Source organism: Phyllostomus discolor, chromosome 5, assembly GCF_004126475.2.
Source record: "Phyllostomus discolor isolate MPI-MPIP mPhyDis1 chromosome 5, mPhyDis1.pri.v3, whole genome shotgun sequence".
Lineage (NCBI taxonomy): Eukaryota > Metazoa > Chordata > Mammalia > Chiroptera > Phyllostomidae > Phyllostomus > Phyllostomus discolor.
This window is the reverse complement of record NC_040907.2, coordinates 174,859,061-174,886,767: the sequence shown is the minus strand read 5'-3', so window position 1 is coordinate 174,886,767 and position 27,707 is coordinate 174,859,061. Positions and strand designations below refer to the sequence as shown.

Genomic DNA, 27,707 nt, shown 5'->3' with positions numbered 1-27,707 from the left:
GGCCCACGGAGGCCCCACCCCACACTCGGGACCCCTGCTCCCTGGCAAACCCACCCTCGTGGAATGAGGTCCCCTCTTCCCAGCCCTGCCAGGCTGGCCGAGCAATCCCTCAAACCGCCCTGCTGAGCGCTGTAGCCTCCAGAGGGCACGACCTCCTCAGGGGCAAACTGGGCGTCTTGGGAGACCCTGCTTTCCGAATGAGGCTTGAACACACCCAGCCGTGCGGCCCTGTGGCCCGTGCCATTGCCCAGGGAGCGGGGGGGGGGGGGGGGGGGGGGGGGGGAGGTGGATCGGGGGCTGCCATCACACTCCCCGTGGCAGTCGGCCCGGCTTCTTCCTGGGGAGTTTTCACCTTCGGGAAGCAGGTGCCGTCCTCCCAGGAGGAGCCACGGGCTTGTCTGGCGGGGCAGCCCCTACCACGGCCTCCGCTGTCCCGTGGACACAGCCCGGGCGCCCCGCACACAGAGGAGGGGCAGGGCACCGAACGTCAGAAGTGCCCAGAGTCCAGACACGGCCCCTCCCCTCAAGTGGGGGCACAGCCTGCCTCCCCCACCTGACAGCTGGCGACCCAGGGCGGCCGCACCCAGGGCTTCGAGTGCCAGGTCCGGGCACCGACACAGCGGCCACTGGCCACGGGCGGGGTCTCGTGTTGAACAGAAGAAAAGGTCAGTGCCTCTGCTGTGGGGCCACCCGTGGGCTGGGCAGGCCTGGAACCTTCCGTCGGGTAGCCCCTCCCAGTGGTTCCAGCCTCCTGAGGACAGTGGTGGCGACTCCCCCAGCTGGTGCTCCCCCAACCCGAGGGCAGGGTGGCGGGAGCCGTGCGTTCCAGGACGAGCCTCCTTCCTGGGCGGCTCAGGAGGTCACTCTGCAAGTCCGCGTCCAGCCCACCACCCCCTGGTGCTCTGTCCAGGCGCTGAGGGTGACCCCCCCCTTCCCCACAGGGAGCAGGGAGCGGGGGGTGGGTCTGCAGGTATGTCCTCGGCGTCTCAGGACCCGCAGTGTGTAAAGTCAGGCGTGAGGTCTGTCGGCAGCACCTGGCCTGTCGCTGAACCGCAGGCTGAGCCCTGAGAAGGGCTGTTTTCTCGGGTGTTAGTGACAAACCCACATGGGTTAAACCCACACGACACCTGGGACGACGGAGGAAGACCCTCGAGCCGGCGGTGGCCCCGGCGGCCACGCGGCAGCAGAAGCACGAGAACCTTGACCCCAGAGACGCCGTCCGCCAGGGCCCCAGTGTGACGCCCCCGAGTCCAGGCCTTTCCGGGCCTGGCCCACCAGAACTTTTTACTACAAGTCGGAGGGCACCTCTTTAGAGAAGTGTGCGCGGGGAAGGTCTGAGGCACAGTTTGTGCACCGCCGCCCCTGGCGTCGCGGGGACCGGGAGGCGGCTGGGAGTCGGGGGCGAGGAAACCGGGCGGAAGGCAGTCGGCCGAACCGGGAGGAGGAGGCAGAGGAGAGAGGGACGGGCCCAGGTCGGGCCCACACCCCCGGGGACTGGAAGCGGCACAGCCCGGCAGCCGGCACAGGAGGCCAGGCGTCCAGACCACCACTGGGCACAAGGGGGCCTGGCCCGGGGCCGCGGCAGCTGCGCCGTCAGCTTGCGCTGGGTGGACAGCACACGCGTGCCCTCGGCGCCGCCCCCCCGCACCTGGCACCTGGGCCTGTTTCACACCTGCTCTGTGTTTGGTGACAAATGTGACGTGTGTCCACTTGTGGTTTAATGCCCTTCATGTTTCTCCGAGGCCCCTGCTGGGAAGCCCGCAGAGCAGGCTCTCGAGGAGAAACGTGGAGCCGTGGCCCCAGCCGGGGTCTCCCCCAGCCCACCCACGAGGTGGGGGCCCAGGACACTCACCTGCCTGCACTCAGGCTCTAGGAGAGACGCCTTCCCAGGGGAGCAGGAAAGAGGGGAGAATGAGGTCACTGCGGGTCATCTGCCCCCAAGCCCCCCGCCTCCTGTCCCGTCCCCACGGGGACCTCCCACAGAGCGATGGTGGGGCCCAGGGCAGCCCCCCGGGGGGGGCGTTTCAGAGACCGGAGGCCAGGGGTCCCGGCCAGAGGCTCACGCCCAGTGGGACTGGACGCTGCCCCAGCCGAGTCTTTGACCTGAGCCGGCCTCAGTCCAGGTTCAAGAACAACCCAGGTGACCGGCAGGGGGGCCAGGCTCACCGGTGGGTGTGTCTCCCTGCAGGGGGGCTGCCACCCGAGGAGGACAAGGGCCCCATCGGCCCGGACCAGGCACCTGGCAGGGACCCCACAGGCACCACCCTGCTCGCCTGCCCATCGCTGTCCCTACGGGTGTGACTGCCCCCAGCGAGGGTGACCTGTGACACAGGGGGCGTCCCTGTCCCCCACTCTTGGCCCCAGGTCAACAGGGCTCCTGCCTCCTGTGGCCGCTGAGGTCCATAGGCCAGCGCTGGGGGGACGCTGGCCACCGCGCTGGGAGCTGTGGGGAAACCCCGGGGCGACCTGGAGGTCCGCCTCCGTACTCGGACTCCACCGGCAGCCCGCCGCCTGCCAGCCTCGTTCCCACCCTCCAGCCGCCCCCTGGTGTTGTCCCTCCCCTCACTCAATTTAAAACAAGATTTTTTTTACTTTCAAGTTTTTGTACGGGGACGAAATATGTGGAGCATGACAGTTACCGCCTTAACCGTTTGCCATCTCGCAGTCCAGTGGCGTGAGGCACACGTGATACTGGGCAGCTGCCGCCCCCCGAACTCCCTTGCCCCCCCAGAATGACACTCGCCCCCCCCCCACTCTCTCCCTGTGCCCCCCACGCCGGCACCACATCCACTTCTCTCCCTGTGCCCTCTGCCTCCCCAGGGGCCTCGTGGGAGTGGATGCACCCAGCCCGAGTCCTTCTGTGTCAGCTCAGCTTCCCGGGCCCACGCCCTCCCGGCCCCCCCGGGGGCAGCAGGGGGCAGGGTGTCCTTCCGTTTCGTCCGAAGGCTATTCCACTGTGGGTGGGGGGCCACACCCTGCTCCTCTGTGCATCCCTCAGGGGCACCCGGGCCGCTTCCACCTCCGGGCGACAGTGGCCGGGGCTGCTGTGAGCAGGCGTGCGTGTCCCTGGGGCCCGTCCTGGGGGCTCCGCCCAGAGGTGGCCTCGCTGTCTTCCGAGGCCGCTGCCGTGGTCTGCCTTCCCACCCACTGTGCGCAGGACCCTCCGCGTCCTCACCGACACTGACCGTCTTCTTTTCTTGAAACATGTTCTATTGATTATGCTGTTACAGTTGTCCCATTTCCTCCCCCCTTTGTCCCCCTCTGCCCTGCACACCCCCCGCCCCCCTGCGTTCCCCCTCTTAGTTCATGTCCACAGGTCATACTTACTAGTTCTTTGGCTTCTACATTTCCTGTACTATTCTTACCCTCCCCCTGTCCATTTTCTACCCACCATCTATGCTTCTTATTCTCTGTACCTTTTCCCCCCTCTCTCCACCCCTTCCCCACTGGTAACCCTGCACGTGATCTCCATTTCTGTGATTCTGTTCCTGTTCCAGTTGTTTGCTTAGTCTGTTTTTGTTTTACATTCGGTTGTTAATAGCTGTGAGTTTGTTGTCATTCTACTGTTCATAGTTTTGATCTTTCTTTTATATAAGGCCCTTTAACATTTCATATAGTAAGGGCTTGGTGATGATGAGCTCCTTCAACTTGACCTTATCTGGGAAGCACTTTATCTGTCCTTCCATTCTAAATGAAAGCCTTGCTGAATAGAGTAAACTTGGAGGTAGGTCCTTCTTGCTTTTCATGACTTGGAATACTTCTTTCCAGCTCCTTCTTGCCTGCAAGGTCTCTTTTGAGAAATCAGCTGATAGTCTTATGGGAACTCCTTTGTAGGTTACTGTCCCCTTATCTCTTGCTACTTCTAGAATTCTCTCCTTCATTTTTACCTTGGCTAATGTAATTATGATGTGCCTTGGTGTGTTCCTTCTTGTGTCCAACTTCTTTGGGACTCTCTGAACTTTCTGGACTTTCCAGAAGTCTATTTCCCTTGCCAGATTGGGGAAGTTCTCCTTCATTATTTTTTCAAATAAGTTTTCAATTTCATTCTCTTCTCCTTCTAGCACCACGATTTGGATGTTGGAACATTTAAAGTTGTCCTGGAGGTTCCTAAGCCTCTCCTCATTTTTTAAAATTCTTATTTCTTCATTCTGTTTTGGTTGAATGTTTCTTTCTTCCTTCTGGTCCACTCTATTGATTTGAGTCCCAGTTTCCTTCCCTTCACTATTGGTTCCCTGTACATTTTCCCTTATTTCACTTAGCATAGCCTTCACCTTTTCCTCTAGTTTGCGACCACACTCAACCATTTCTGTGAGCATCCTGATGACCGGTGTTGTGAACTCTGCATCTGATAGGTTGGCTGTCTCTTCGTTGCTTAGTTGAACTTTTTCTGGAGCTTTGATCTGTTCTTTTATTTGGGCCCCTTTTTTTGTTTTGTTGCACCTATTATGTAGTAAGGGGCGGAGCCTCGGGTGTTCAGCAGGGCGGGGCAACCCACATGGCTGCGTTGTGGTGCTGTGTGTGGGGGAGGGGCCCGAGAGGGAACAGTGCCATTTGCTCTGCTCTCGGCCAGTTTTCAGTCACTTCCCCCTCTACCCACAAGCAAAGTGGGCCCTTCTGGTGCTGGTTCCCCTGAGGGTGGGCTTGTGTGCGTTCTAGGACCCTGTGGGTCTCTCCAACGGACTCCTGTGAGGCTGGGAGTTTCTCCCACCGCCTCAACCCCCACAGGTGTTTTCAGCCAGAGGTTTGAGAATTTATTTCCCCGAGCTGGGGCCCTGGGCTGTGGGTCTGTCTCGCTCCCTAGTTGTTTCTCTGGGTTCATCCACATACGAATGTGAGACTGACCAGTTCGCAATCTGCCGCCTCGCTGGGTCCGCCGGCCACAGCCTTGCTGCGAGTCCTCTCCTCCCGGCTGCCCGTCCCCGCCCCTCCTGCTGGTCTGGGTGAGTGTTTCTTCTTTACTCCTTGGCTGTCGGACTTCCATACAGCTCGATTTCCTGGCAGTTCTGGTTGTTTTTTCATTTTTAAATTTGTTGTTGTCCTTCTTTTGGTTGTGCGAGGAGGCACAGTGTGTCTGCCTACGCCTCAGAGGGGGTACGAAACGGTATCTCGTGGTGCTGATTTGCCTTTCCCTGACCGTGGACGACGCCGACCACGTTCTCACGTGCTCTCCGGCCGTTTTCACGTTCCCTTCGGAGAGCGCCTGCGGAAGCCCCGTCCTCGGGTGTGTGGCCGCGAGCAGGCTGTCGGGTCGCTGACCTCGGGGTGGACCCCACGTCCAGCGAGGACCCCATTCACGACCTGTGGGCGCTTCCGCCCCCGCCTGCCCCTGGACGCACGGACGCCCGGCGTGTCGGCGGTTCCGTGCTCGCTCTCACTGTGGCCGCCTGTGTGTCTGTGGTCCCACGCAGGAGCAGCGCCAGCCCGGTGTGGGGGCTCCCCCCCTCCCTGTTTTCTTCCTGGAGTTTAAAGTCTGCCCCCCCAGCCCCCACCCCAGTGCAGGTGTTTGAGGTTTTGGTTGGTTTCTGAGCGCGGTGGCGGCGGGCGGGCGGCAGCGGGCGGGCGGGCGGCTTCATTCTTCTGCGTGGGGGCGTCCACCGTTCGTGGCTGTACCTGCTGGGGGCACTGTCCCCCCCGCACTGGTGGTCTCGGCCCCCCGTCCGACTGCAGCCGTGCGGGCTTGTTCCCGGGCTCTCTGTTCTGTGCCTCGGCTGTGTCTGCCCCGGGCCAGCACCGCGCTGGCCTGGTTGAGGCGGCACCGAGGTGAGCCCTGAGGTCAGGAGCCGGTGCTTCCCCGCTCGGTGCTTCCCCACGGCTGCCTGGGTCACTCGGGGCTCCCTGAGACTCACGTGAGTTCTGGGAGGGGTTTTTGCCTTTTTTTACAAAAAGATTTTAGGTATGCATTAATTTTTTTAGAGAAAGGGAGAGGGAGAAAGAGGAAGAAAAACATTGACTTGTGGTTGCCTCTCTCGTGCGCCCCCTACTGGGGACCTGGCCCGCAACACAGGCATGTGCAGTGGCTGGGAATTGAACTGTCCACTCTTCGGTTCCTGGGCTGGCGCTCAGTCCACTGAGCCCCACCAGCCAGGGCTCATCTTTCCGTGGAAACGTCACCGGGCGTCCGTCCTTCACCTCGACTGTGTGTCCATGTGGACGTCCGCACACCTGCTTCGTCCTCTGGGCCCCACGCCAATGCCGTGTCCCTTGTGTCCCTCTGGCCTTGACCACCGGGGGCTCCTCGGTGGCCCCTGCGACCTCTCGCATGCCCATCACCGCGCTCTTCACGCGCCGGCTCATCTTATGTTTCCCCCACGGCAGGCCCAGACCACCGCTCCGCAGGGAGCCTGGTCCCTTCGACGGGAGGGCTGTGGGCCGACCGGACCAGGACCTGTGGCTGTGGGGCCAGGCAAACTGCTTGGCCCCTACCTCCTTTCGCCACCCCTTGGCGGCAAACCCCTGCTGTCCGTGAGCTCTCGTGATCCTCCAATGTCAGGACAGCCCCGCTGGGGGAGGGCCTGACCCACCTCGGTCACCAGGCCTGCTCGCCCTAGGCTGTTGAGAGTGGCCACTGTCCCCGGTGCCCACTCTGCCCCTTACCCTCCTGAGCCTCGGCTACCCCGGCGGTAGGAGGACGCAGGGTGCTGGCCCTGCTGGCCACCACTGCTCAGAGCCGGCTGTTTTTCACTCCTGGGAAAGGCCACAGCTCCCTGGGAAAGGGACATGCAGCAGCTCTGAGCGGGCCTCACTGGGCGCCTGCAGAGTGAGGGCAGGAGGCGGAGGGAAGCAGACCGCCTCTGGGCTGGGGGCCGCCCTCCCCGGGCTGAGCCCCAGGCTCCGGCGCAGTGACATTGGGCTTCCTGGTGGCCTCAGCAGCTCTGCTGGCCCCCCCGGGGTGCCAGGCACAGAGGCCGGGCCACCTTCCTCCCCAGGCCCCCCCCGGGAGGTCCTGGCCCTCCCCGGCGCACACTGCCTGGCCCGGTGGTCAGGGTGCCCGAGGATGCGGCCTGGAGCCCTGTCCCCAGGACGGCGCAGGGGCGGGGTCCCTGTCTGGCTGGGACTGAGTGGTAACTTGATGCCCAGCCGGCGGTGGGAGGTGCACAGGAGAGACACCGAGGACGTTCGGACGGTGCCGAGGGCCGTGGGACGCACGCGTGTGGCTCGTGGCTCGGAGGCCAGACTGCTAATGGATCCTCTCCCATCTGTCACTTGGGGACCACAGAAGCCGGACCAGGCGGACTTGGGCCTGGGCCGAACTGACCGCCACCACAGATGTTCCTCAAGGGCGTGTGGCCCAGGGGCGGGAACCCGGAGGGACACCCAGGCCGAGGGAGCCACATCCGCCAGAGCCAGGGCCACAGCCCGGGTGGGACCGAGCTCTCCGGGACGGGATGGCTTCCTGCCAGCCGTCCCCTGGGGGCCACGCACTCCACTGGCAGGAACAGAAGGGCCATCTCCTCCCCAGAGGGTGGAGGGCACGTGCTGACCAGCACGGGGAGGGTGCCTTGGACGGCGCGGGGGCCCCTGGACAAGTGGGCGCTGGAAGTGGGGGACCCAGGGAGGGGCCCCTGTGCCCGGTCCCCTGTGAGACCAGAGCCCTGCTTGGACAGGGGCCTCCCGCCCCGGCCGTGGACGGAGGCCCAGCACTCACCTGGCCCGAGGGGTCGGGGGCCCCGCCGGCCTTCCGCGCCCCCAGCCCCCGCACGTAGCTGTGGACGTCGGCCCCGAAGCAGTCGGCCTCGTAGAAGGCGCTGCTCCAGCCGGGGCTGCAGCTCCGGAAGGCGGCCGGGCCTGGGCTCGGGGCCGGGCCACCCTTCTGAGGCCGGGCCGGCCGCACGACTGCCTCCAAGTCCGAGGCCTCTCCGGCCGGCCCCGGGCCCCCCGCCTGCCGCCGGTCCTCCGTGGCCTCAGGCAGCGGCTCCCTCCTCTGGGGCCGGAACCCCACCTCCAAGTTGCCCCGGGACAGCTCCTCTGAATCCACGTCGGACAGCGAGGGGGGCAGGCCCGGGGCTCTGCCGCCGTGAGCGGCCGGCGTGTCCTTCCCTGGACAGAGGACAGAAGGTGGGGGCAGCAGCTCCAGGTCACGCGGGGGCCCGCCGTGACCTGTTCACAGAGGCTGCGTGCACCCTGCTGGGGACACGAGGCCCTCTGGGACGGCCAGGCGGCCCCACCTCTGCTCTTGGGGTGTGGGGTGGGGTCCCAAAAAGCCAGCTGTCCCGGGGCAGGGGGCAAAGGTGACCATGGAGGTTTGAGGGAGCCCCGGCCTGCGTGCAGACAGATGGACACAATAAAGTCTGTCTGTCCGTCTGTCTGTGGAGGGAAGGTCAGAGCAGGTGAAGGGGGGTGAGGGCCCCTCACAGTGCCGGTGCCCGGGGAGGAGGACAGGAGAGCCACATGGAGGGGGCTGGAGGCGTCTGCCATGGACAGGCCCTGGCCCCTGCCCTTACCTGCTCCGCGCAGCAAGGGCCTCTTGCCGGCAGGGGAACCGCTGCTGGGTGAGCCGGCCCGGCCGCTGCCCTCGGGCTGTGACCCCGCCTCCTCCGGAGCGCTGCCACCAGAGTGGAGGACATGCAGGCTCCGGGGGCGTCCCCACGCCCCCCAGCTCCCCTCTGCTCCACCCTCTGAGGGAACCCCCTCGAACCAGAGACCCCCGACCACACAGTGACCGAGCATGGTGAGCCCTGGGGGCCATGCTCGCCCACGTAACAGGGCTCCGTGGTGGGCAGCCCCATCTGACCGACCCTCGTGGGCGCCCCCGTCCCAGGGCACAGAGTGGCACAGGCTCCTTGTGCGGCCATGTTGGGTCCCGGACGCCTGTCCCAGGGCTGGGACAGCATGGGGTCTGCCACTCTCAGTGGGGCTCACGGGCGGGTGCACCTCACTGTGGTGCCTGTGACCCTGGGGGGGGTGGCTGTGATGACCGCTGTGTGGCCTGCTGTGTGGTCGCCCGGCAGGCAGGGCTGTCGGGGGGCACAGGGCTGCCCTGGGGTCCGGTGTTGGGCTGCTCCAGGCTGCTCCCCTGCAGCCCGGGGGGTGGTGGGCCGGGCCCTGTGCCCTGGAGCACCGGGGGGCAGTCTGTGAAGGGGGGTGGGGCAGGGGCAGACGCAGTTCCCTGAGGGGACCTCCCTCTGGGGGTCCTGGCCTTCTGCCTCCCCCAGCCAGTCCCTGAGCAGGGAGATGCCCCTCCTGGTCCCCGGTGCCCCGGAGGCTGCTTCTCCACCCTAAGGAGCAGGTGCTGACATGGAAAACGGGGGGCAGGTGGGCTTCAGGCCACGGGAGGGGCCCTTGGTGGGCGGCCCCTGCTGGGGGCCTGAGCTGAGGCCGGGCAGGGAGAGAGCGAGGCCCGTGCACCTGGGGGTCTGCTGCCTGGGGGGCCCGGCAGGGGCACTCACCCCGCGAGGGGTGACGTCCGGCCGTTCACCACGCGGAAGAGGTTCTGCAGCAGCTTCTCCCCCCAGTAGAGGTCGCAGAACTTCTCGGCGATGGCCCCGCAGAAGGTGGCGTAGGTGAGGTCTTTCAAGGCGTAAATGTACTCCCCTGGCGGTGTGAGGGGAGAGGGGCAAGCTACAACGTGGGAGAGCTGTGGGGGGGGGGGTCCCCCCCTTTCCTCAGGAGCGAGGCTGATCTCGGGCCGGGGCGGGCGGGCAGCTGGGCTCTGCCGCCCTCTTTGCTGCCAGACGACCCCTGGGGGCCCCGGCTCTGCCCCTGCTGCAGGGGAGTGGGACCCCCCTGTGGCGACCGAAGCCCCTCACGCCGCCCCGCCCCCGCGCACGGCGCCAGTGGCCCCGCACCCATGATCAGCGCCTCCAGCCCGTGGTCCAGGTAGCCGTCGAAGGCGAACTCCTCCCGGATGAGGCGCGTGGCCTCCTGCAGCGACGGGCAGGCCGGGCTCCGGGGGGCCGGCGAGGCGTCCGTGCCGGGCGGACACGGCTTGCGGTCTGCCGGCCGGGGTCTCTCGGGGTGGCCGACTGCGGCACCCCTGGGGCTGTCCGGACTCCCCTTGGCCAGGGAGGGGCTGAGGGGCGCTGACGGGGGGCTCCGGGGCTCCCGGCCGGGGCCCTTGGGGGCCTTGCTCCTGGGCGGCTTGGCCGGGTGGTGCGGGCCCTGGGGGCCTGCGGGGGGCCCTGGGGCACGGGGCCTGAGGCCGCCAGAGGAGTCTCCAGAGGGCGCCAGCTCCTGTGCCTTCGGGGGCAACGCCAATGGGGTGGGAGCCGGGGGGCAGGGGTCGCCCTGGGCTGCCCCACTGGGCACCAGCTCTCTGGGGGATCCAGGCGACTCCGGGCTGTCGGCCGTGGCCTGGCCCTCAGGATCCTTCTTCCCGTCCCCGTCCCCGTCCCCATCCAGCCTGCGGTTCCTCTCCTCCAGCTCCTCCGCCGTCCCCACGGCCCCGGCAGGGGGGTCCCTGTGAGTCGAGAAAGGGCTCAGGAGGGTGCTCCCGGGAGCAGCCGGCTCCCGGCCACACCTGCCACTCACCTGGCCACACCCGCTCCCGCTGCGAGGACTGTGGGCTTGAAGTGCGCGGCTGCGGAGGAGAAAGCGGGGGGCAGCTGTGAGGCCCCCACGGAGCGGGGGGGGGGGTTGAGCAGGCACCGGCCCCTGCCATGGCCACCAGCCTGGAGTTGCTGCCAACCTTTGTGAAGCCTGGGACAAACTTGGGGTGCGTGTGGGCGGGGGTGCCAGGCCGAGGTGGTTCCTCCGGCCACGAGAGGGTGCTGTGACCCTGTCCACACACCCCCAAACGCACTGGACTCCCCAGCCCCCTGAGGAAAGATGACCTCATGGAGGGAGGCCCAGCCCGGGGCAGCAGGCACTGGGAGGGGGCGGGGCGATGGAAACCCCCACAAACAGGATGGGGCAGGTGCCACGGAGACAGGACACAGTGGGCTCTGGGGAGGGGCCACGGGGTGGGGCCAGCACTGGGGGGTCGGCGATGAGGCCCTGCGAGGGAGACGGTTGGAGCCGCTGCGTGGTGGCTGGTGACCTGGGAGAGAACTGGGGGCGGGTGTTTAGAAGAGGCTGGGGCAGAGAGGGGACCAGGCTGGTGGGCGGTCACGCGGGGTGTGGGTGGGACGCCTCACTCTGGTGGGCGGCAGGGCTGTGGGGCAGGGTGGGCCGGCCCCGGGGGGACCCACCTGAGCCGGGCCTGGGGTCGGGCTCTGTGCCGGGGGTCAGCTCGAGCGCCGAGAATGCATTCTGGAGGCTGATGGTCTCTTCCTCCTGGTGGACCTGCAGTGGTGGCGGACACAGCCCAGTGGCCGTGACGCCACGGCCCCAGGGCGCTCGGTGCCCGCCGCGCTCCAGCTACGGCCGACTCACGGAGCCGGCCCGCCTCTCTCTGGGGCGGGAGCCTCGGTGGCACACGCGTCCCGATCCAGCAGGGTGTCCTGGGGCTCTGGGGCCCGGGACTGTGTGCCGTCCGAGGCTCTGGGGGTGCAGCGTGACCGTCTGCTGCCCGAGGGACCCGGACGTGGCCGCCCTGGGCAGCTGCCGGGGAAGCCGACAGGAAGGTGTGTAGACAGCGCGGCTGCCCGAGGGTCTGTGGGCAGGACACCTGGGTGTGCCCTGCCCCACCGGGGTCAGCAGGACCAGGGTGCGGGGCGGCCGCTCACGACGGTGGGAAGGCTGGGAAGGGTGTCGAGTCAGAGCCCCCTTCCCCACACTCTACCATCAATGGGGGAGACGAGACCCTCACCTCTCGGGGCCCCCTGAGCCTTGGAAGTGGCCCCGTACCTTGCAGGTAGACGCCCTCAGGTGGGCTAAAATCTCCCTGCTGTCCATGCCTCGCTGGAGGAGGTAGCTGTCACAGATCTGGAAGCAAGGACACAGGCCCCACGTCCGACACGCGGAGACGCGGGCGGCTCGGCCACCAGCCCCGCATCCCGCCGGACTGGACGGGAGCCTCAGTGCGCGCCGTGGGGCCCCTGGTGCCCCTCTACGGGAAGACCGGGGCGGCCAGGCCACCTGCCCGTGAGGAGCAAGGGTGCCCGCACTCCGAGTGCTCCCTCCCGGCACACCCTCGGCGGGGACGAAAACTGGACAGAAGTGGCCACCGCCTCTCCCCACCCCGCCCCGCCGGCAGCCACTGGCATGCCGGGGTGGCCACCGGGGGCCCAGGGCTGAGACGGAGGCCGGAGGACGCACGACCTTCCCGGCCATCCCTCTGGGAACTGCGAGGAAGGGTGAGGTCTCAGGACCACGGCCAGGGGGGGCAGAAGCTGCCAGCCCGCACCTCGGCCCAGAGCAGAGCAGTTCCCCGCCCACTACAGGGAAGGGAGCGGACCCACGGACCCAGGCGACCCCGAGTCCGTGTGCCCAGGACAAGGCGGAGGCCCTTGCAGACGGAGAGAGGCAGACGTGGCCCCCGAGGCCCCCGGGCACCGAGCGGGTGTCCGTCCCTCGTCCCGAGCCTCTGCAGGAAGAAGCGTGTCCCCTCTCGGCGAGGCCACATGCCCCTCGAGCCCCAACACGCTCGTTTCCGGGGGGCAGACAGGCCCCCCCACCCAGGCTGCAGCCCCAAACCATCTCCTCTCCCCGACAGCGGCTCCTTCTGACGGTCCCGTGGCCCCAGGTCAGGGAAACAGCGGCCGGCTTCCCCTGCTCTTGTCACTGGGAGGAGGGCCCCTCGCCCCTGGCCTGCACAGGCGAGGAGGCGGGTGACCCGGAGGAGGGTGGGGACGTCAGGTGGGGGGACTCGGCTCCCCCCCTCCCCCCGGGCAGGGCCCAAGGGCAGGGTCCGGGCCGGCCTGCTGCTGTGGGGTCAGTGCTGGGGGGGTGGGCCCAGCACCGGCCGTTCCTGGAAGCCAGGTCCAGCTCCCCTTCCCTGTGGACGCCACCCAGGCCACCGGGCCTGGCCGCTACCTTGCTGGCCTCGGCCACCGACGGCCGCTCCTGGGCACTACGCCTGGCCATCTCCAGCAGAAGGGTCTTGAGCCTGCGTGGCAGGGCCAGCTTGTGGTCCCGGGGGACGCCGAACTTGGCTGCCGTCCACAGCACCGCGGCCACACAGTACACCGAGGCCTGGGGAGGGGAGAGGCCGGCCGCGCTCAGCAGACGGGTCCGGGTCCCGACAGAGCTGCCCCCGCTGGGACCCCACGGGTGCCTCCTCGGAGCCCGGAGCCCCCCGCCCCCAGGTGTGTGTTTAACGCGTGTGCACACACGAGGGCCCACGGGCCCCAAGCACTCCGGGGCGAGCCGGCAACTCGGCGTCTGAGGCCTCGCGTCCCCTGAACCAGGCTGTGCTGCTGAGCGGCCAACAGCAGGCTCTCGAAGGAAAACGCGGGCACGTGAGAGTTTGTGCTGATGTGAAGTGTGTGCGGCACGCAGTGTGTTCGCAAGGATACGCGCACGCCCGTGTTCAGTGCGGCATCGCCCACGGCGGCAGACGGGGAGGCACCGGTGGGGGGGGGGGGGCCTCGATGCAGGGCTGGACGAAGACAACACGGTGCGGGCGCACCCTCACGGGACACGGCTCGGCCGTGAGGGGGCCAGGTGCTGCCCTCTGCTACCACGTGGGTAGGCCGAGAGGGTCTGGTACTACGTGAAGTTAAGTCGGCAGAGAAAAGCCGAGAACCATGTGAGTCCACTCATCTGCGGGGCATGAGAGGGAAACCCAGACACACACACACAGAGGACAGTGTGGTGGTGACCGGAGGTGGGGCGGGTGGTGACTGACGGGGGGGGGGGGTCTGACTGTGGGTGGGGGCGCGGTCCGCAGCACCAGACGGTGCAGCACAGGCCCGTGCGCCTGAAACCCTCGCGGTCTGGTGTACCCACACCACCCGACGCAGGCAAACAGGAAGGGTGTGGACAGGGTCTAAAACCAACGAAAGGCGCTGCTCTCTCTCTTTTTTCTAAGTCCCACGGAGCGATTGATCCTCCCCGAGTCCCGGTGGGTCTCCACCCAGCTCTGGGAGCACACCCACGGGTGTTTCTGTCCGGCCCCATGAGGAAGACGGCCGTGAGGCAGGCGCCTGAGGGGCAGCTCCGTACTCGGGCAGCTGGTGAACTGGAACAGGCCTCGGGCCTCAGGCTGGTGACCTGGGCTCCCTCTTGGGTTTGAGCGTGTCGACGTCCTCGGTCACTGCGTCCGTCCGGGCGTGGACGAGACGCTCGGTCAGGCCCTGAGGGGAGCGGCCTGGGCGCCCGGATACAGGGCCGCCGCCTCCCGCGGCTCAGCTCGGCGCACAGGGAAACAGGGAGCGACTCGCCAGGTGTTTGTTTATTTATTAGTCTCTCCCGCCCCCGCGGTCAGGCCTTGGCAACGCCCCACGGCACCGCAGCCAGGTCGCCGTTGCCGTCGCTGACTCGGCCCAGAGGCAGGACGTTCCTCCCGCCCCGTCCCCACCTCGGTCCCCACCTCAATCCCTGGCCGCTGCTCCCCTGTGGCCGTTCCCGGGCTGCTGTCGTTCCGTGCAGGACACCACAGGTCACACGGCACAGCGTGCCGCCTTCGGGGACTGACCTCTCCTGGCACCGTCCAGGCTGCCACTCCCCCTCTGCTGCTCCTGCCGCCGAGTTCGCTGCGGCAGACCGCTCGCCCACGGGTGGTTTCCGGGCCGGGGCCGTCCCAGATGGCGCTGCCGGGGGCGTTCACGGGCAGGACGCTGTGCGAACGCTTCTCCAGCACAGGGGCCGGGGAGCGGATTTCTGGCTTGGGCGGTCATGGCCTCCGTGGCTTCGTGAGAGACCACCCACTGTGTTCAGCGGCCAGGGGGCGGGGGGGGGGGGCGGGGGATCAGGCTTGTTCCCAGCAGCGGGGAGCGGGAGGGTCCGGCGTCTGGCGCCTCGAGGGTCTGGGTTTCAGTCGTGCTGACGGCGGGGCCGTGACCCCTCCCCGTGGCGGCAGGCGCAGTGGGCATCTCCGCTGGCTGGTCTGCCCGTAGCTGCTTCCTGGGCACGGCGTCTGCCCAGAGCTCTTGCTCCCTCTCAACTGGGTCGTTTCTTTCCTTATCGTTGACTTCTAAGGGTCCTCGGCAGGTTGGGGCAGGAGCGCTTCGTCACAGGGGTGCTTGGGAATCCTTCTCCCCGTCTGGGGCTGGGCGTCTCGGCGCCGACAGCCCCTCCCGCCGCCACAGGGCCCGCGAAGGCGACGCCGCTTCCCCTCCCGGGGACCGTGCTCCGGCGCTGGGGGGCCACGCTCACCGCCTGGATTGCCCCCTGCGTCATCCCGTAGGAGTGCTGCGGTTTTGCATTTTCCGTGTGGGACTGTGACCAGTTTTGAGCTGGTCTCTGTGGAAGTGTCAGGCCTGGGCAGGCACGGTGGTTGTGTCTGTGCACGGACGCCCGGCGGTCCCAGCGTCCCTGGTCTCAGAGACGGTTCTGTCCACCGTGTTGTCGTTGCTCCTTGTCCAAGACCGCAGGTGGCTGTTCCCGGGGCTGACTTCCGGACTCCGGTTCGCTCCTCAGACCCATCTGTCTGCTCCGGGGACCACGCCGTCCGGTCACTGCGGCTCCACGGCGAGTCTCGGAGCCGGGCAGCCCCTGACCTCTGACCTCCGACCCGGCCCTTCTCCCTCGACCCCGAGTCGGCCGTTGTGGGTCCGTCGACTCTTCCCCACACAAACCTCAGGATCAGCCCGTCGGTAGCACCCACGGGTGCCTGCAGGGGTGTCGGTGAGACGGCACGGGGCCCGCAGACCAAGTCGGGGAGCCTGCCCTCCCGACCGCGGTGCGTCCTCCTGTGCGTGAGCAGGGAGCACGTCCCCATTTGCTCAGATCTTGGCTGTTTCTTTCTAAATCAGAATGTGCAGTTCTCCTCACACAGACCTTGTAGGTGTTTTGTTAGGTTTCCACGTAGTGATTTCGGGGGCGTCAGTGCAAATGGGGCTGTGTTTTAACTTCAGGTCCCGCTGCCGGTTGCGGGTGTGGGGAGGTGGCTGACTCTTGCACGCTCCCCGAGTGCCGTGGGACTCCGCAGCCGTTGCACATGAGTTTCGGGCTTGTTGTTGATTGTTCGGGGTTTTCTAGAGACAACCATGTCCCCTGTGGACCAAGACCGCTCATTCCTCCTCCCCAACCTGCACACCCTTGGGCCCTTTCCCCGACCCTCCCCCTCAGGCAGGACACCCAGCAGGACGCGGAGCCGTGGGAGGGGACCCCCGGCCGTCTCCGACCTTCAGGGAGACACCTGGTTTCCCGCCACGCAGCGACTCCTGGAGGTTTTCCTGGATGTTCTTCATCAAGTTGTGGGCATTCTCCCCGCCTCCTGGTTTGCTGAGAGTGTTGCTCAGGAGCAGGTCACGGGTTTTGTGGGACTGTGGGCATCTATCGACCTAAACATACAACTGTCCTTGGGGCCGCCGATGAGGTGCCTTCCGTGACCAGACTGTCATCTGCTGAGCCGGCCCACGTGCTCAGCCTCAGACTCGTGTGAAGGTCGGATCATCTGCTTCGCTTTCTGTGGGCGAGGTTACGGGTTGTGGGTCTGGCGTCACGTCCGAGTCCTCTCCGCCCGGCCCCGAAGATTTTCTGTGGTTTCTCTCCCCGGCATCTTGTGTTGCCTCCACAAACCCCTGGACCTACATTGTTGGGCTCACACCCGCGTGTGTCATCCTTTGGGGTGACACTAAGTGTGACATATGTCCAGTGTCGGTGTCCACACGTTCATGGCCAATGTACGGAAACACAACACACTTCTGAACGTTCACCTTGTATCTCGTGGCCTTTCAGAGCTCACTGCTGAGTTCTCTGAGTTTTTGGCACATTCTCTGGGACGCCTTGGAGTTTTCCTGCCTGCGTAGAAGACGGTCCTAGGCCAACGGCACCATCCCTTCCCCCTGGCCCCGGTGCCCTTCTGCCCGTCTCCCACGTGACTGCTGGGTGGCACCAGGCAATCGGCGGCCTGGCGGTGGCCCGTTCCCCAGCCCGGGGGATACTCAGCCCCTCACTGAGCATGAAGCAGGAGCGTAGCCATCGGGTATTTTTCAGGTGCTCCTTCATTGCGGAAGTTTCTTCTATTTCTACTTCTCTGTGTTTTTCAAAACCAGGAACGGGGGCCGAGTTTTGCAGGTGCTTCTCTGCACCCACGAACTTGGTCGTGGGTTCTCCTCTCACTGGGCGGACGACAGCCGACACAGCCCGGGGGCAACCGCCGGCCGGGCCTGGCACCCAGCAGCCCTGCCTGGGGACGGCACGGGGCCGGTGCTGCCTGCGGCTGAGCTCTGCGTGCGTGGGTTCTCTGAGGGGCAGCTGCCTTGGGGTTCAGGGGGGACGTGGCCTGTGTGAAGGACTCTGTCCCGCTCTCGTCCGGTCTGGTGTCGGGGGGACATCAGCCTCAGACGACGGAAGGGGCTGTGTCCTCTCGTTCTCCGGAATGGAGTGAGCAGCGCGGGGACGGACTCACCAGTCCAACAGTCCGGGCTGAGGGACTGTTTTCCGAGAGTTTTACAACAAAAAGCTCATTTTCCTTAGTGGTTGTGGGGCTACTCCACGGTGGGTGAGTCACAGTGGCTTGTTTTCCGAAGAATCGGTCCTTCCGTCGGAGGGACGCAGGTCCCGCGTGCGTCTCCGCGGTGAGGGGGAGGGGACCCGGGGCGCTCCCTCCCCAGCAGGCGCTGCGCTCCACCCGCCCCCCATCGTCTCCTCCTGGTTTTAGGGATCCCCTGGGGGCTCCAGGGGTGCTGTGGAGGGGGCAGCAGGGGAGTGGTGTCTCCACCATCCCGGAAGTGGGAGTTCTGCCTTGGTTTTGAATGTAGTTCATCTGATTGTAGGTTGTACCATTTAACAAGTGCAGCCCTGGCTGGTGTGGCTCAGTGGACTGAGTGCCGGCCTGCAAACTGAAGGGTCGCCGGTTCGGTTCCCAGTCGGGGCACAGGCCTGGGTTGTGGGCCAGGCCCCTAGTAGGAGGCGTGTGAGAGGCAACTACACATTGATGTTTCTCTCCCTTCCTTTCTCCCTCCCTTCCCCTCTCTCTAAAAGTAAATTAAATCTTAAAAACAAAAACAGGAAAAAAACCCAAGTGCAGCTGTCCCTGAGATTTCAGCGGTGGGTTCTGACAGGCCAGCGCTCACTGCCCAGAGCAGTCCCTGTCCCTGCCGAGGTCTCCTGTGGGGATGAAACGGCCAGGGCCAGGCTGGGCCAGGGAGGTGCCTGCTGGCGGGGGATGGGGGGGCTGCCCAGGCCAGGCAGAGCTGGGGTGTGGACGCATGTGCTGCACTGGGGCCCCCAGGGCCCCTCGGAGCCCGAGGCTGTGCCACCCCCCACCAGGGCTCTCTGGATGGCGGGGGGGGGGGCATCACCAAGGGGGGGACGGGTGAGGCAGGGAGGGACGTGGAGGAGGCCACCAGAAGGGACGGGGCTCAGGCACCTTTTCAGTCACCGGCTTCTGCTCTGCTACCTCGGGGGCCAGGAAGAAGGAGTCGGGAGCACCTGCAAGAGAGAACCCCGAACCCCACTGAGCCCCCTTTGCACTCGGCGGCTGACGGGGGGCACAGTCCAGGGTGGGCCCACGCCCCCAGACCCACCGTCGGCGGGAGGTGGCCCGAACAGCACGGCCCCGTCCTCGGCCACCAGCACGGAGTCCGGACACAGGCAGGCTGCAGCAGAAGGCGCGGTCAGGGCGGCGGGCTCGCTGTGGGGACCTGCTCCCCAGAGGCCTGCAGGGATGCGGCCGGCGGGGGGGGTGGCCCCGTGCCACCCCAAGGGCCCCGGGGTCATCCCAGGGGACGCAAGGACACTGGGCTCCTTGCTGGATACAGCAAGGGGCGCTGGCTCGGCCTCCCCCACTCCCCAGAGGCACCTGGCAGGCGGCCAGAGGGACGGGACCCAGGGACCCTGAGCCACCCACTCCCACCCGGCCCAGAGCTGCTACTGGGGCACAAGGAGCAGGAAATGAGACGCGTCTGAGGGAAGTGGCGGGGGATGGGGGACAGGTCCCACAGGCTGCGCCCCCAGGGAGGGGTCCGCTGGGAGGCTGGGCCCAGTCTGACTGGACCCCAAAGGCCTGGGACCGTCGTGGGACTCAAACACGGCCGGAGGGCACGTGTGTGCTGTCCCCACGACCCGCTGGCACCGCAGACAGGCCGTGGACCTGGCACGGCGTTCCCCAGGCCGAACTTGGGGGCCTCAGAGCAGTGGGACATGCGACCCCCCCCCCCCCCACCAGGCCACGTCCCCTGCTGGGGACAGCGTCCCTCCGTTCAGAAGGTGTGGCCCCTGCGGCCCCGACCCCCTTGGTCCCGAGTCCAGAGCAGACACCCCGCAGGGCCCCCCACCCCCCACCAGCCACGGTGCGGACGCTGCACCCACGCGGCCCGCAGGGCGGGACGAGGGCCGCACGGCGCGTGTCACCTGGGTGCCGGCGGTGGGTGGGCAGCGCGCCGAGGCAGGCGTGGGCCAGGGCCCACAGCTCGTAGTCCCTGAAGGGCCGGCCCAGCTGCGTCAGCAGGTCCTGCAGGGGGACGCCCTGGGGGGGACAGGCAAGAACCGCTTCAGACACGGGGGGGTGCCTCCCACGCGACCCCCCACCCCGGCAAACCTGCTGGGAACCGACGCCCCACGTCAGGTCAGCAGGTGCTGGGAGGCACGGAGACGGGGCCCTGGGCCCAGAGGGGGCGCGTGAAAAACAGCTGCCCCGGGACCCGCAGCCCTCCTCCGGGCGGCGGCGGCCGCCACGGGCAGGGGGTGGCCGTAGCAGCAGCGCCCGGGGACAGCTGACGGCCAGGGAAAACGTGTCGGAGGGCGCTGGGCTCAGGGGGCAGCTGAGACGGGAGGCGCACCCAGCGTGGGGCCGCCAGGGTGGACTTCGTTTTAGGGTCACCACGCCTTCCACACGAGCCACCCTCGGGTGCGTGTCTGGTGTGAGTGGAAATGGAAACCACAGGCTTCGCCCCCTGGCCCTTGGGTCAGCAAAGCCCAGTGGGAATGAGGGTTTCACGCCACCCGTGGAGCCGGGCCCGGTGCCGTCCCCGGGCCACTGGCCCCTGGGAGGCTGTGTCCCAGCAGCTCGGGGGGACACGGAGCTTCAGGGAGCGACTTGTCCGGAGCCGGGCAGGAGAGCGAGTTCAGCCGGGCTCTGTCCGGTGTCCTCGGCCACAGAGGGCCACTCCGAGTGCCCGCGGGGACTCTACGCACACCCCCAACTCCCGGAACGAGCCCCTAACAGAGCCCCCTGTCCCTCCCTGTCGACGAGGGGGCAGCACCGAGCCTGGGGGACCCTCCCCGGCCACAGGCCCCTCGGGACACGCCGTCACCCACCTGCTCCGTGGTTGCATCTCCCGGCTGCCCGGCTCCCTCGGGGGCCTGCTCATCGGCCCCCAGTGCCCCTGGGTCTCGGCCGGCATCCTCGGGGTCCTCAGCGTGGGGGAGGCGGCCTTCCTCCTTGGGGCCCCCACCGTGACCCACCCCTCGAGCCCCCTCCCACTGGTGTTCAGGCTCCTGCTCCGGCCACAGCCCGGGCTTGGGCTGGGCCTTGAGGCTGGAGAGGCCGTTTTTCCCCTCAGGGAAGGCTTTCTGGGCCTCCGGCAGGAAGAACTGTGACGTCGGCGGCTGGCTTTTCAGGCCGGTCAGCGGCGGGCAGAGGGCGCTGGCCTCGGGGCCCTCGGGCAGGAGCCGGGGGACGGTCTGCACTTTCCGGAGGCGACCCCTCTCTGCGGGGCGCTGGGCGTCCAGGAGGAGGCTGGCCAGCGCCCCCTGGCTGTGGCTCTCTCCGTTTTTCACGGGGGGCGACAGTGGAGGCTTGGAGGGCATGGCCCCGGGGTCGGGGTCGCACTCGGGGGCCTGAGACCGGCCCTGAGGGGCGCCGAGGGGGGCCTCCGGGCCAGGGCTGTGGTCCCCAGGCTGCCTCTTGGGCCCCACGCTTCTCGGAGCTGGTCTCCCCCTCCAGGTGCTCTCGCTGACGTCTGGACAGAAGCAGGACCAGTCATGACCTCCAGCCAGGGGTGCAGCCCAGGACAGCCACCGCCCCCCCACCCCCCTGCCACCAGCTGCCTCCTCCCCACCACGGCCACCTCTGAAGGGGCTCCTGCAAGACCCGCACCCCCACGGGTCACACACTGGCCCAGAGACATCTCGCTGCCTGGTTAATCACATAATCCCGGCTAATTAATAGGCAGCCCGGTCCCCGGGGCCAGGCCAGCTCCCTGCGGGGGCCGCTGAGCCGGGTCTAATTATCTCGTCCAACAAGCACATCGAGTTTTATTTCGAGGACTCCAGCGAGGCTCCCCACAGGAAGCACGAACTGCCGCCTCGGCCCCACCGGCCCTGGCGGCAGCCTCCACGCTCGCTGTCTCCCTGCGGATTGGTAGACACGCGGCCCCGCCCCCCACCCGCGGGGACCCGCCCCCTGCTCTGCGGGAGCCGCACAGCGCAGCCAGCGCTGCCGCATCCAAACAGCCGTCCGGGGCGGACCCGAGCGTCCCTCCCCCGCAGGCACCGGCAGAGCAGGCGCTGGCGTTTGTTCAGAACGCGATCTGAGCCGAGTCCCACGAGAGCCGTGGAAACCCAGACACCATAGCGACAGCCTGTGCGGCGGGGAAGTGTGTGCCACCTGACACGGCGGGACGGTCCCGCCCAGTCCCCGGGCCGAGATGCGCAGGGGACCGAGCCGGGCAAGCAGCCCCATGCCTGGCCGGCCGCTTCTCCACACGACCTGGGTTCTCGCCTCTGCGGGCAGCGTCTGCAGGGCGCGAGTCTCCTGCATGCGCGCCCATCGTGTGTGGTGCGGGCGCGGTGCTTGTGGATGGGGGTGCAGTGCGAACAGGTGTGTGCAGCTTGCACACACGTGTGACCCAGGTTAATGTCAGTGCACACTTATGTGCACATGCGAGTGGGTGTGTGGCGCACACCCGGGAGCGCGTGTGGGCACGTGTGCGGCGTGCTCACCTTGGAACGCTCCGAAGGACTCGATGGAGAGCACTCGCCTCCCGACGGCCGAGAGGCTGCGGCACAGGCGGCAGGAGGACGCGAGCTGCATCTTCTCCTCGCACAGCGCGATGACGCTCTGCACACACGGGCGCGTCACTCGGGGGCCCGCCCGCCCGCCCCCACGCCCTTTCTCCGAAATGCAAAGCAGCGCGTCTGGGACGACAGAAAGTCGGGGGGCTGTTGAGCCCGTGAGAGTTACCAGCCAGACCGCTTCTCCATAAAACGTGTAAAAAAAACAAGTTGTCATTTAAACGAGATGCGGTGCCACCAAATCCCAGGGCGGAGCCCGAGTGACGTGGGGCGGGGCAGAGGAGGGCCCAGTGCGTGCGCAGCGTGCGCGGCTGAGCACGTGCGCCGGTGAGCGCGTGCACGCGGCTCCGAGGCCTCGGGCCGCAAGGAGGGCGTCGGGGCTCAGCCTGTGGGCTGAGACGAGGGGACTGCCGGCGAGTTACCTCAAGGTCGGGCCGGTCCCGGGGGTCCTCCGCCTGCATCTGGTCCAGCAGCGCCTCTAGGTCGCGGCTCAGCCTGGGCTCCGGCTCCGCCACGTACTCGAGAGCGGCCTTCAGCGTGGCCCCCAGGGAGTAGATGTGTGCCTGCGGCACGGGAGAGCCGGTGAGTCCACGGGCGTGTGCTCCTGCCCCCACGGCCGCTGTCCCCAGGCCGGGCGCACGCGTTTGGGGATCACGCCTGCTCCTTACGGCCGCCTGCCCCCTGCGGCAACTGTCCTGGCGCTGAGCCACGCCCCGGGGGTCCGCTGCGCCAGCTCGCAGCCCCGACCCTCCTGGGCACAGGCCCCTGGGCCCCCTGCCCTGATGGTGCTGCGTCTCGGAAGGCAGCGACTTTGCATGACTTTCTGTGCTCTGGTCTTTAAAACCAGAAATAAACCAGAGGAAAGATGGGGTCTCTCAGTTTGAAAGCTGGGGTGCACGCGAGTGTGGACTCTTCGGGCTGTGCAGGCCGGAACAGACTGTGCGGGGGAGGGGCGCTGCCTCACAACATGCGAACGTTGCCCCGCCCCCCCCATCGCCTTCCCACTTTATCAACAGGAGGCTGAGCCCAGAGAGGTTCAGAGACCTGCCCCCGGCCACACGGCCGGGCTGCAAGGAGCCAGCAAGGGCCCTGGGCCGCGTGGCTGCGAAGGGCCGGTCACACCACACCCAGCGGAGGCCTGGCCCCTGACCGAGGGCTGGGCTGCCCGCCGCCCTGCCCGGTGCTCCCTTCCCTGGCTCAGTCTGCCATTCCCGCCTCTCGGCGCCCACTCTGGCCTGCGGCTGCATGCCTTCTGGGGCCAGGCCCAGCGTGACTGTGTGGTGAGGTCCCGGCGGCCAGCGCTCGCCCTGGGCGGCCTTGTCTGAGGACCATCTGGGCTCACCTCTCCACCTGCCGTCCAGCCGAGGACGACCAGCCCTCCGCAGGACCGTCCTGTTGGCGCTGGCCCCCTGCCGAGACCCCCTCTCCAGACTTGTCCCTACTCTGTCTCAGCAGCGGGCCATCGGGGTCCACACCCTGCGGGCTGGTGCTCCCCGCTCAGGGCATCCCCACAACGTGTGCCGTTGTGACCGGTGTGCCGGGGCCCTGCCGGAGTCCGTGTGCATCGTGTCACGATGCCGGGGGTCACGTCGCCGGGGGCCCCGTCCCAGCAGCGCGTTGCCGGGTCTGGGTCCACCCATGGTGGCCCGGATGACGCTGATGAGCTCCTCCAGCCCGACCCGCGGGCGCAGACCTGCCGCCAGGTGCATGCGCCTGGTGGCCTCCAGCTGCTGGAGGCCGCCAGGTGCATGCGCCTGGTGGCCTCCAGCTGCTGGCGTGCGTGTCGTCACCGGCGGGACTGCCGCCTGCTCTCCTCTGCTCTGCTCGCCCTCTCGACCCCTTTATGTCCACCTGCGGGCTTGGCCGGTTCGCCGGCTCTGGGCGCAGCGGGGGCTGGCCCCCGGTCCCTCCGCTTGTCTCCTGTCTTGTAGCTCTGTTTGGGGGTCTTTGGACACTCAGAAATTTCAGTGTTGAACTTGGGAAATCAGATAATTTTCTTCAGTATCATCTTAGAATGCCCTTCCCCACCCCACGACGATAAAATCAGCTTCTTTCTGCTTCTGATATTTTCAAAGTTTGTGAGCGTCTGAGGCTCGAATCCACTGGAAATCTGTGTGCATGCTGGACACTGTGGCATCTGGAAGGGGACCCCACCCCCGTGCCCTGAACCCCACCCTGCTCTCGGCCCTGCCCCCGGCCCCGCCCCCTGCCGCACTGGTCCCCAGTCTCCCCCTCTGTCCAGACTCGGCTGCTGCGGTGACCTCAGAGAACGGTGGGAGGACGAGTCAGCCTTCAGCTGTTTATTCCCAAACAGTTTATTTTCATATTTGTCAGATTTTTAAAAAAATCCTAAATACAGCTCCCCCCCTTCCCACCCAAACAGCAAACCAAAAACGGCCGCAGTTCTGTCCTGACTGCACCAGCGCTGGAGAATGTTGGGGAGTCGACATCTTACAAAGCAAAGGAAATACTCAGGGCGTCACAGGACAGGCGTCACCGGGGAGCAGCCCCGGGGCCACAGGGTGGCGTCTGCCTCGGACAGAGCGCCACGGTGGCGGCTGAGGGACCCAGCACTACACACGGGGGACCTGGCGGCGGCGACGCCCACCTGGGCGGCAGGTGGGAGGCGGACAGACCTGGGTCCTGGCTGCGGACCCTTTGTCCGGACTGACGTGGAAAAACAGCACAGATAAAATCAGAAGCGAAAGAAGAAACGTCACAACTCATTCCGCAGAAATACAGAGGATCGTAGGAGACACCGTGAACACAGGCACACGGGCAACCTGGACGACCCAGAAAAACAGATAAATTCCTAGAAACACGCAGCCCGGCGAGACCGGATCCCGAGGGTAAGCCGACGGACCACCCCTCGGCCGCGGCCTGAGTCGCCGACCAAACGCCTGCCCACGCAGGGCGGCCCAGGGCCAGATGGCTTCCCTGGCGAGTTCTGCCAGCTACTCAGAGAAGACTCAACGCCAGTCCTTCTCAGATTCTTCCGGAAACCTGGCGAGGGAGGAGCCCTCCCTCCCTCACTTTACAAGGCTGGCGTTACCCGCCCCCCCTCACCCACCAAAGCCAGACCGGGCCGCCACAACCCAGAAAAGACTGATATCCCCGGTGGCTGTGAGTGTGTAAATTCTCAACAAGAAGGTGTGAGCGAACCAGAGTCGCGCGTGCGTTAGAAAGCTCCTGCGGGTCAAGGGGGCTCGTGCCGGGACACGGGGCCGGGCCACACCGCAGGTCCAGCAGCGTGGCGCACGCCGCGTGGGGAGCGTGCAGGTCGTGCGTCATCTCGGTGGATGCGGGAAAGCACCAGAGAGTGTCCGGCACCCTGTCGTGATGACGCGTCCCCCCAGACGGGCACCGGAAGGATGGAGCCCACATCACTCGGAGCACAGATGACAGGGGAGGCCGGCGGCCTCTCCTCCGGGACCAGCCGGAGCTGGCACCCTGCCCCCGCTCACCACCCACCATGGGAAGTCCCCACCGGAGAAGCCAGGGGAGAAGGAGCAAGTCCCCGTGAGGCAGGAAGAGGTGAAACCGTCTCTGTGTTTGCAGGCGACCGGCCACACCCACAGAGCATCCCAAATGCCTGCCACCCCAGCCCGCTAGGACTGGTCAGCGAACTCAGTGAAACTCCAGAACGCAACGTCGGCCGACAGTGAAGTGCCTGGAGGAGAAGTACAAGAAACAGCCCCGTCCACAGTGGCATCAGAAACAGCACCGAGCACCGGGAGGAGAACCGGCAACGAGAGGAGAACCGTGTCCCACCAGCGGCTGCAGAGAAAGACCGGGACGGAAGCGCAGCCTCTGGAGCGGAAGACAGCGCTCTCGGGCCGGGATCTCCCGGGCGGTGGAGGTCCAGAGGCTGCAGGGACCGCGCACAGCTCACCCGAGATACAACCCTGATCAAAACACGGGCAGCGGCACCAAACACACGTCTTTCCAAAACCCCCGCAGCCGGCCAACAGGCGCGTGAGAAGGTGCCCAGCGTCGCCCGTCGCCAGGGAGATGCCGACCAGCCCCCAACGAGGTGTCCCTTGAGCGAGGGTCCAGGGTCCCCTCAGCCGAGCAGTGGCCTCCGGGGGCCGCAGCCCGGGTGTGTGACCTCCAGGGCGCGTTGGGGTGGCCGCCCGTCACTCGTGGACCAGTGTCTGCAGGCTGCCGCCCACCTGCTAGTCCTCGGAGACAGGGCAGTGCCCGCCAGCCACCACTGCTAATTCCAGGCACTTGTAACGGGTTGAGTAGAGAAAACTCACACTTAGAAAACACACACACACGCACACACACACACACACACACAGACTGTGAAGACAGACACGCCTCCGCACGCCAGGCCGTCACGGGAGCCAGAGCCGCCTGCCCGAGGGAGTGACAGGGTGGGGCGCCCACGGGCAGCCGTCCAGGGACACCCCCACCACAGCCCTTGCCGGTCCCCTGGACACTGGCCACCCGCCCGCCACAGCTCGCCCACCGCCGCTTACCTCAAAGGTGTTCCCAGTCACGTCGAACTCCGGGGGCACGAAGGCCCCCTCGGGGTCGTCTGGGGAGGGAAAGGGGAGACGCTGAGATCAGGTGCCCACGATGCCTGTGGGGAGGAGGCGGTGGTGCCGGGGGAGGAGGGGGGCAGACCCCAGCCCCGAGCTCTCCAGGACTCGGCTCTGCCTCCTGCCCCTTCTCCGCCCTGGGCCCTGAGCAGAAGCCACCTCCCGCCCGGCAGGTGTGGGGAGGGGGGTCCAGAGAGGAAGAATGGGGCCGTCTTCCCCAAGGAGGGAGCCGAAGGCCTCAGAGCCCTCCTGGGCGGGGGGCAGCCCCGGACCCACTCGCTGCAGGCCCCACCCCCGCCCCGTCCTTCGAGGGGCCGGCGCCCGGCCTCACCGCTGAGCTGCTCCATGAAGCACACGTTGCCGCTGGTGTTGAAGGCCAGGGTGTCGGGCGTGATGCAGAGTGTCCGGAAGATGGCGGCGCGGGCCACGCTGCGCATGGACAGGCTGCACTCCAGGCACACGGCCCAGGCCTCCTGCTCGCTGAGGCCGCTGTCCCGCAGGGAGAGGATGTCGGCCAGGGTCACGTTCTCCTGCCGACACAGGCCTGGCTGACCCCGTGCGGGGACCACCCCCGCCCCAGGGAGCCCTGGCCCCCGGCGTCCAGGCCCACCCTGCGTCAGGGCCGGGCTCTGGCGAGCCTTTACGAGGAGAAACGACAGGGGAAAGCCCCCCACGGTGTCCGGATGCCGGCAGCCCCAGGGTGTTTAGCGAGAGGAGGTGCAACTGGGCACAGGTGTTCACACCTGCGCTGGGACCTGGGCCTCCGCCCCTCGGCCCCTGGAGGGGCCACCACTTGCTGTGACATCACTGATCACACAGGGCCGGCACGTGGGGCACCCCCTCCCCGGGCCGTGAGCCAAGGAGCGAGACATCAGACGGGGATGGAGTCGCGCCAGGAAGGCACAGCTGTGCCCAGGGAGCCGGTAACAGGCTGACACCTGTGTGGTCTCACCGTACAACCGCGGGACACGTGGCGACACACGTGTGGCCTGCTGGCTGCAGAGCAGCTGGAGTTCCCTCCGGGCAGTTCACGTGGGGGACACAACCGGACCCCGGGCCTCCCTCCCCTGTGCAGGTCACCCCCCAGATCGGGGCCCTGCCCCTGGAAAAGCCCAGCTGTGACCGTGTCACCGACAGGCATGTGCACGCCACGCCCCCCCGCACCCGCAGACACATACCAACAGGCACGCACACATTCCAGCACGAGTGTGCCCACGTGCACGCAGACACAATGTCTCACACGCACCAGGCACCTTGGACCCCGGCCCTGCCCTG

General features: G+C 67.0%; 1 protein-coding gene across 1 annotated transcript in view; it reads right to left on the bottom strand.

Moving 5' to 3' along the window:
• The window catches only part of KNDC1 (kinase non-catalytic C-lobe domain containing 1), a 42,718-nt gene that overhangs the window by 10,180 nt on the left and 4,831 nt on the right, over positions 1-27,707 (bottom strand). Inside the window, exons 2-18 of the mRNA XM_036027537.1 lie at positions 26,764-26,962; positions 26,370-26,428; positions 22,308-22,448; positions 21,814-21,931; positions 20,188-20,831; positions 19,282-19,396; positions 18,456-18,527; positions 18,299-18,360; positions 12,853-13,011; positions 11,725-11,802; positions 11,127-11,220; positions 10,468-10,516; positions 9,786-10,396; positions 9,387-9,531; positions 8,442-8,542; positions 7,646-8,037; positions 1,853-1,882 (exon numbers count right to left, since the gene is read on the bottom strand). Coding sequence (XP_035883430.1) covers positions 1,853-1,882; positions 7,646-8,037; positions 8,442-8,542; positions 9,387-9,531; positions 9,786-10,396; positions 10,468-10,516; positions 11,127-11,220; positions 11,725-11,802; positions 12,853-13,011; positions 18,299-18,360; positions 18,456-18,527; positions 19,282-19,396; positions 20,188-20,831; positions 21,814-21,931; positions 22,308-22,448; positions 26,370-26,428; positions 26,764-26,962 — 3,069 coding nt within the window. The remainder of the gene's footprint in view (positions 1-1,852; positions 1,883-7,645; positions 8,038-8,441; positions 8,543-9,386; positions 9,532-9,785; positions 10,397-10,467; positions 10,517-11,126; positions 11,221-11,724; positions 11,803-12,852; positions 13,012-18,298; positions 18,361-18,455; positions 18,528-19,281; positions 19,397-20,187; positions 20,832-21,813; positions 21,932-22,307; positions 22,449-26,369; positions 26,429-26,763; positions 26,963-27,707) is intronic.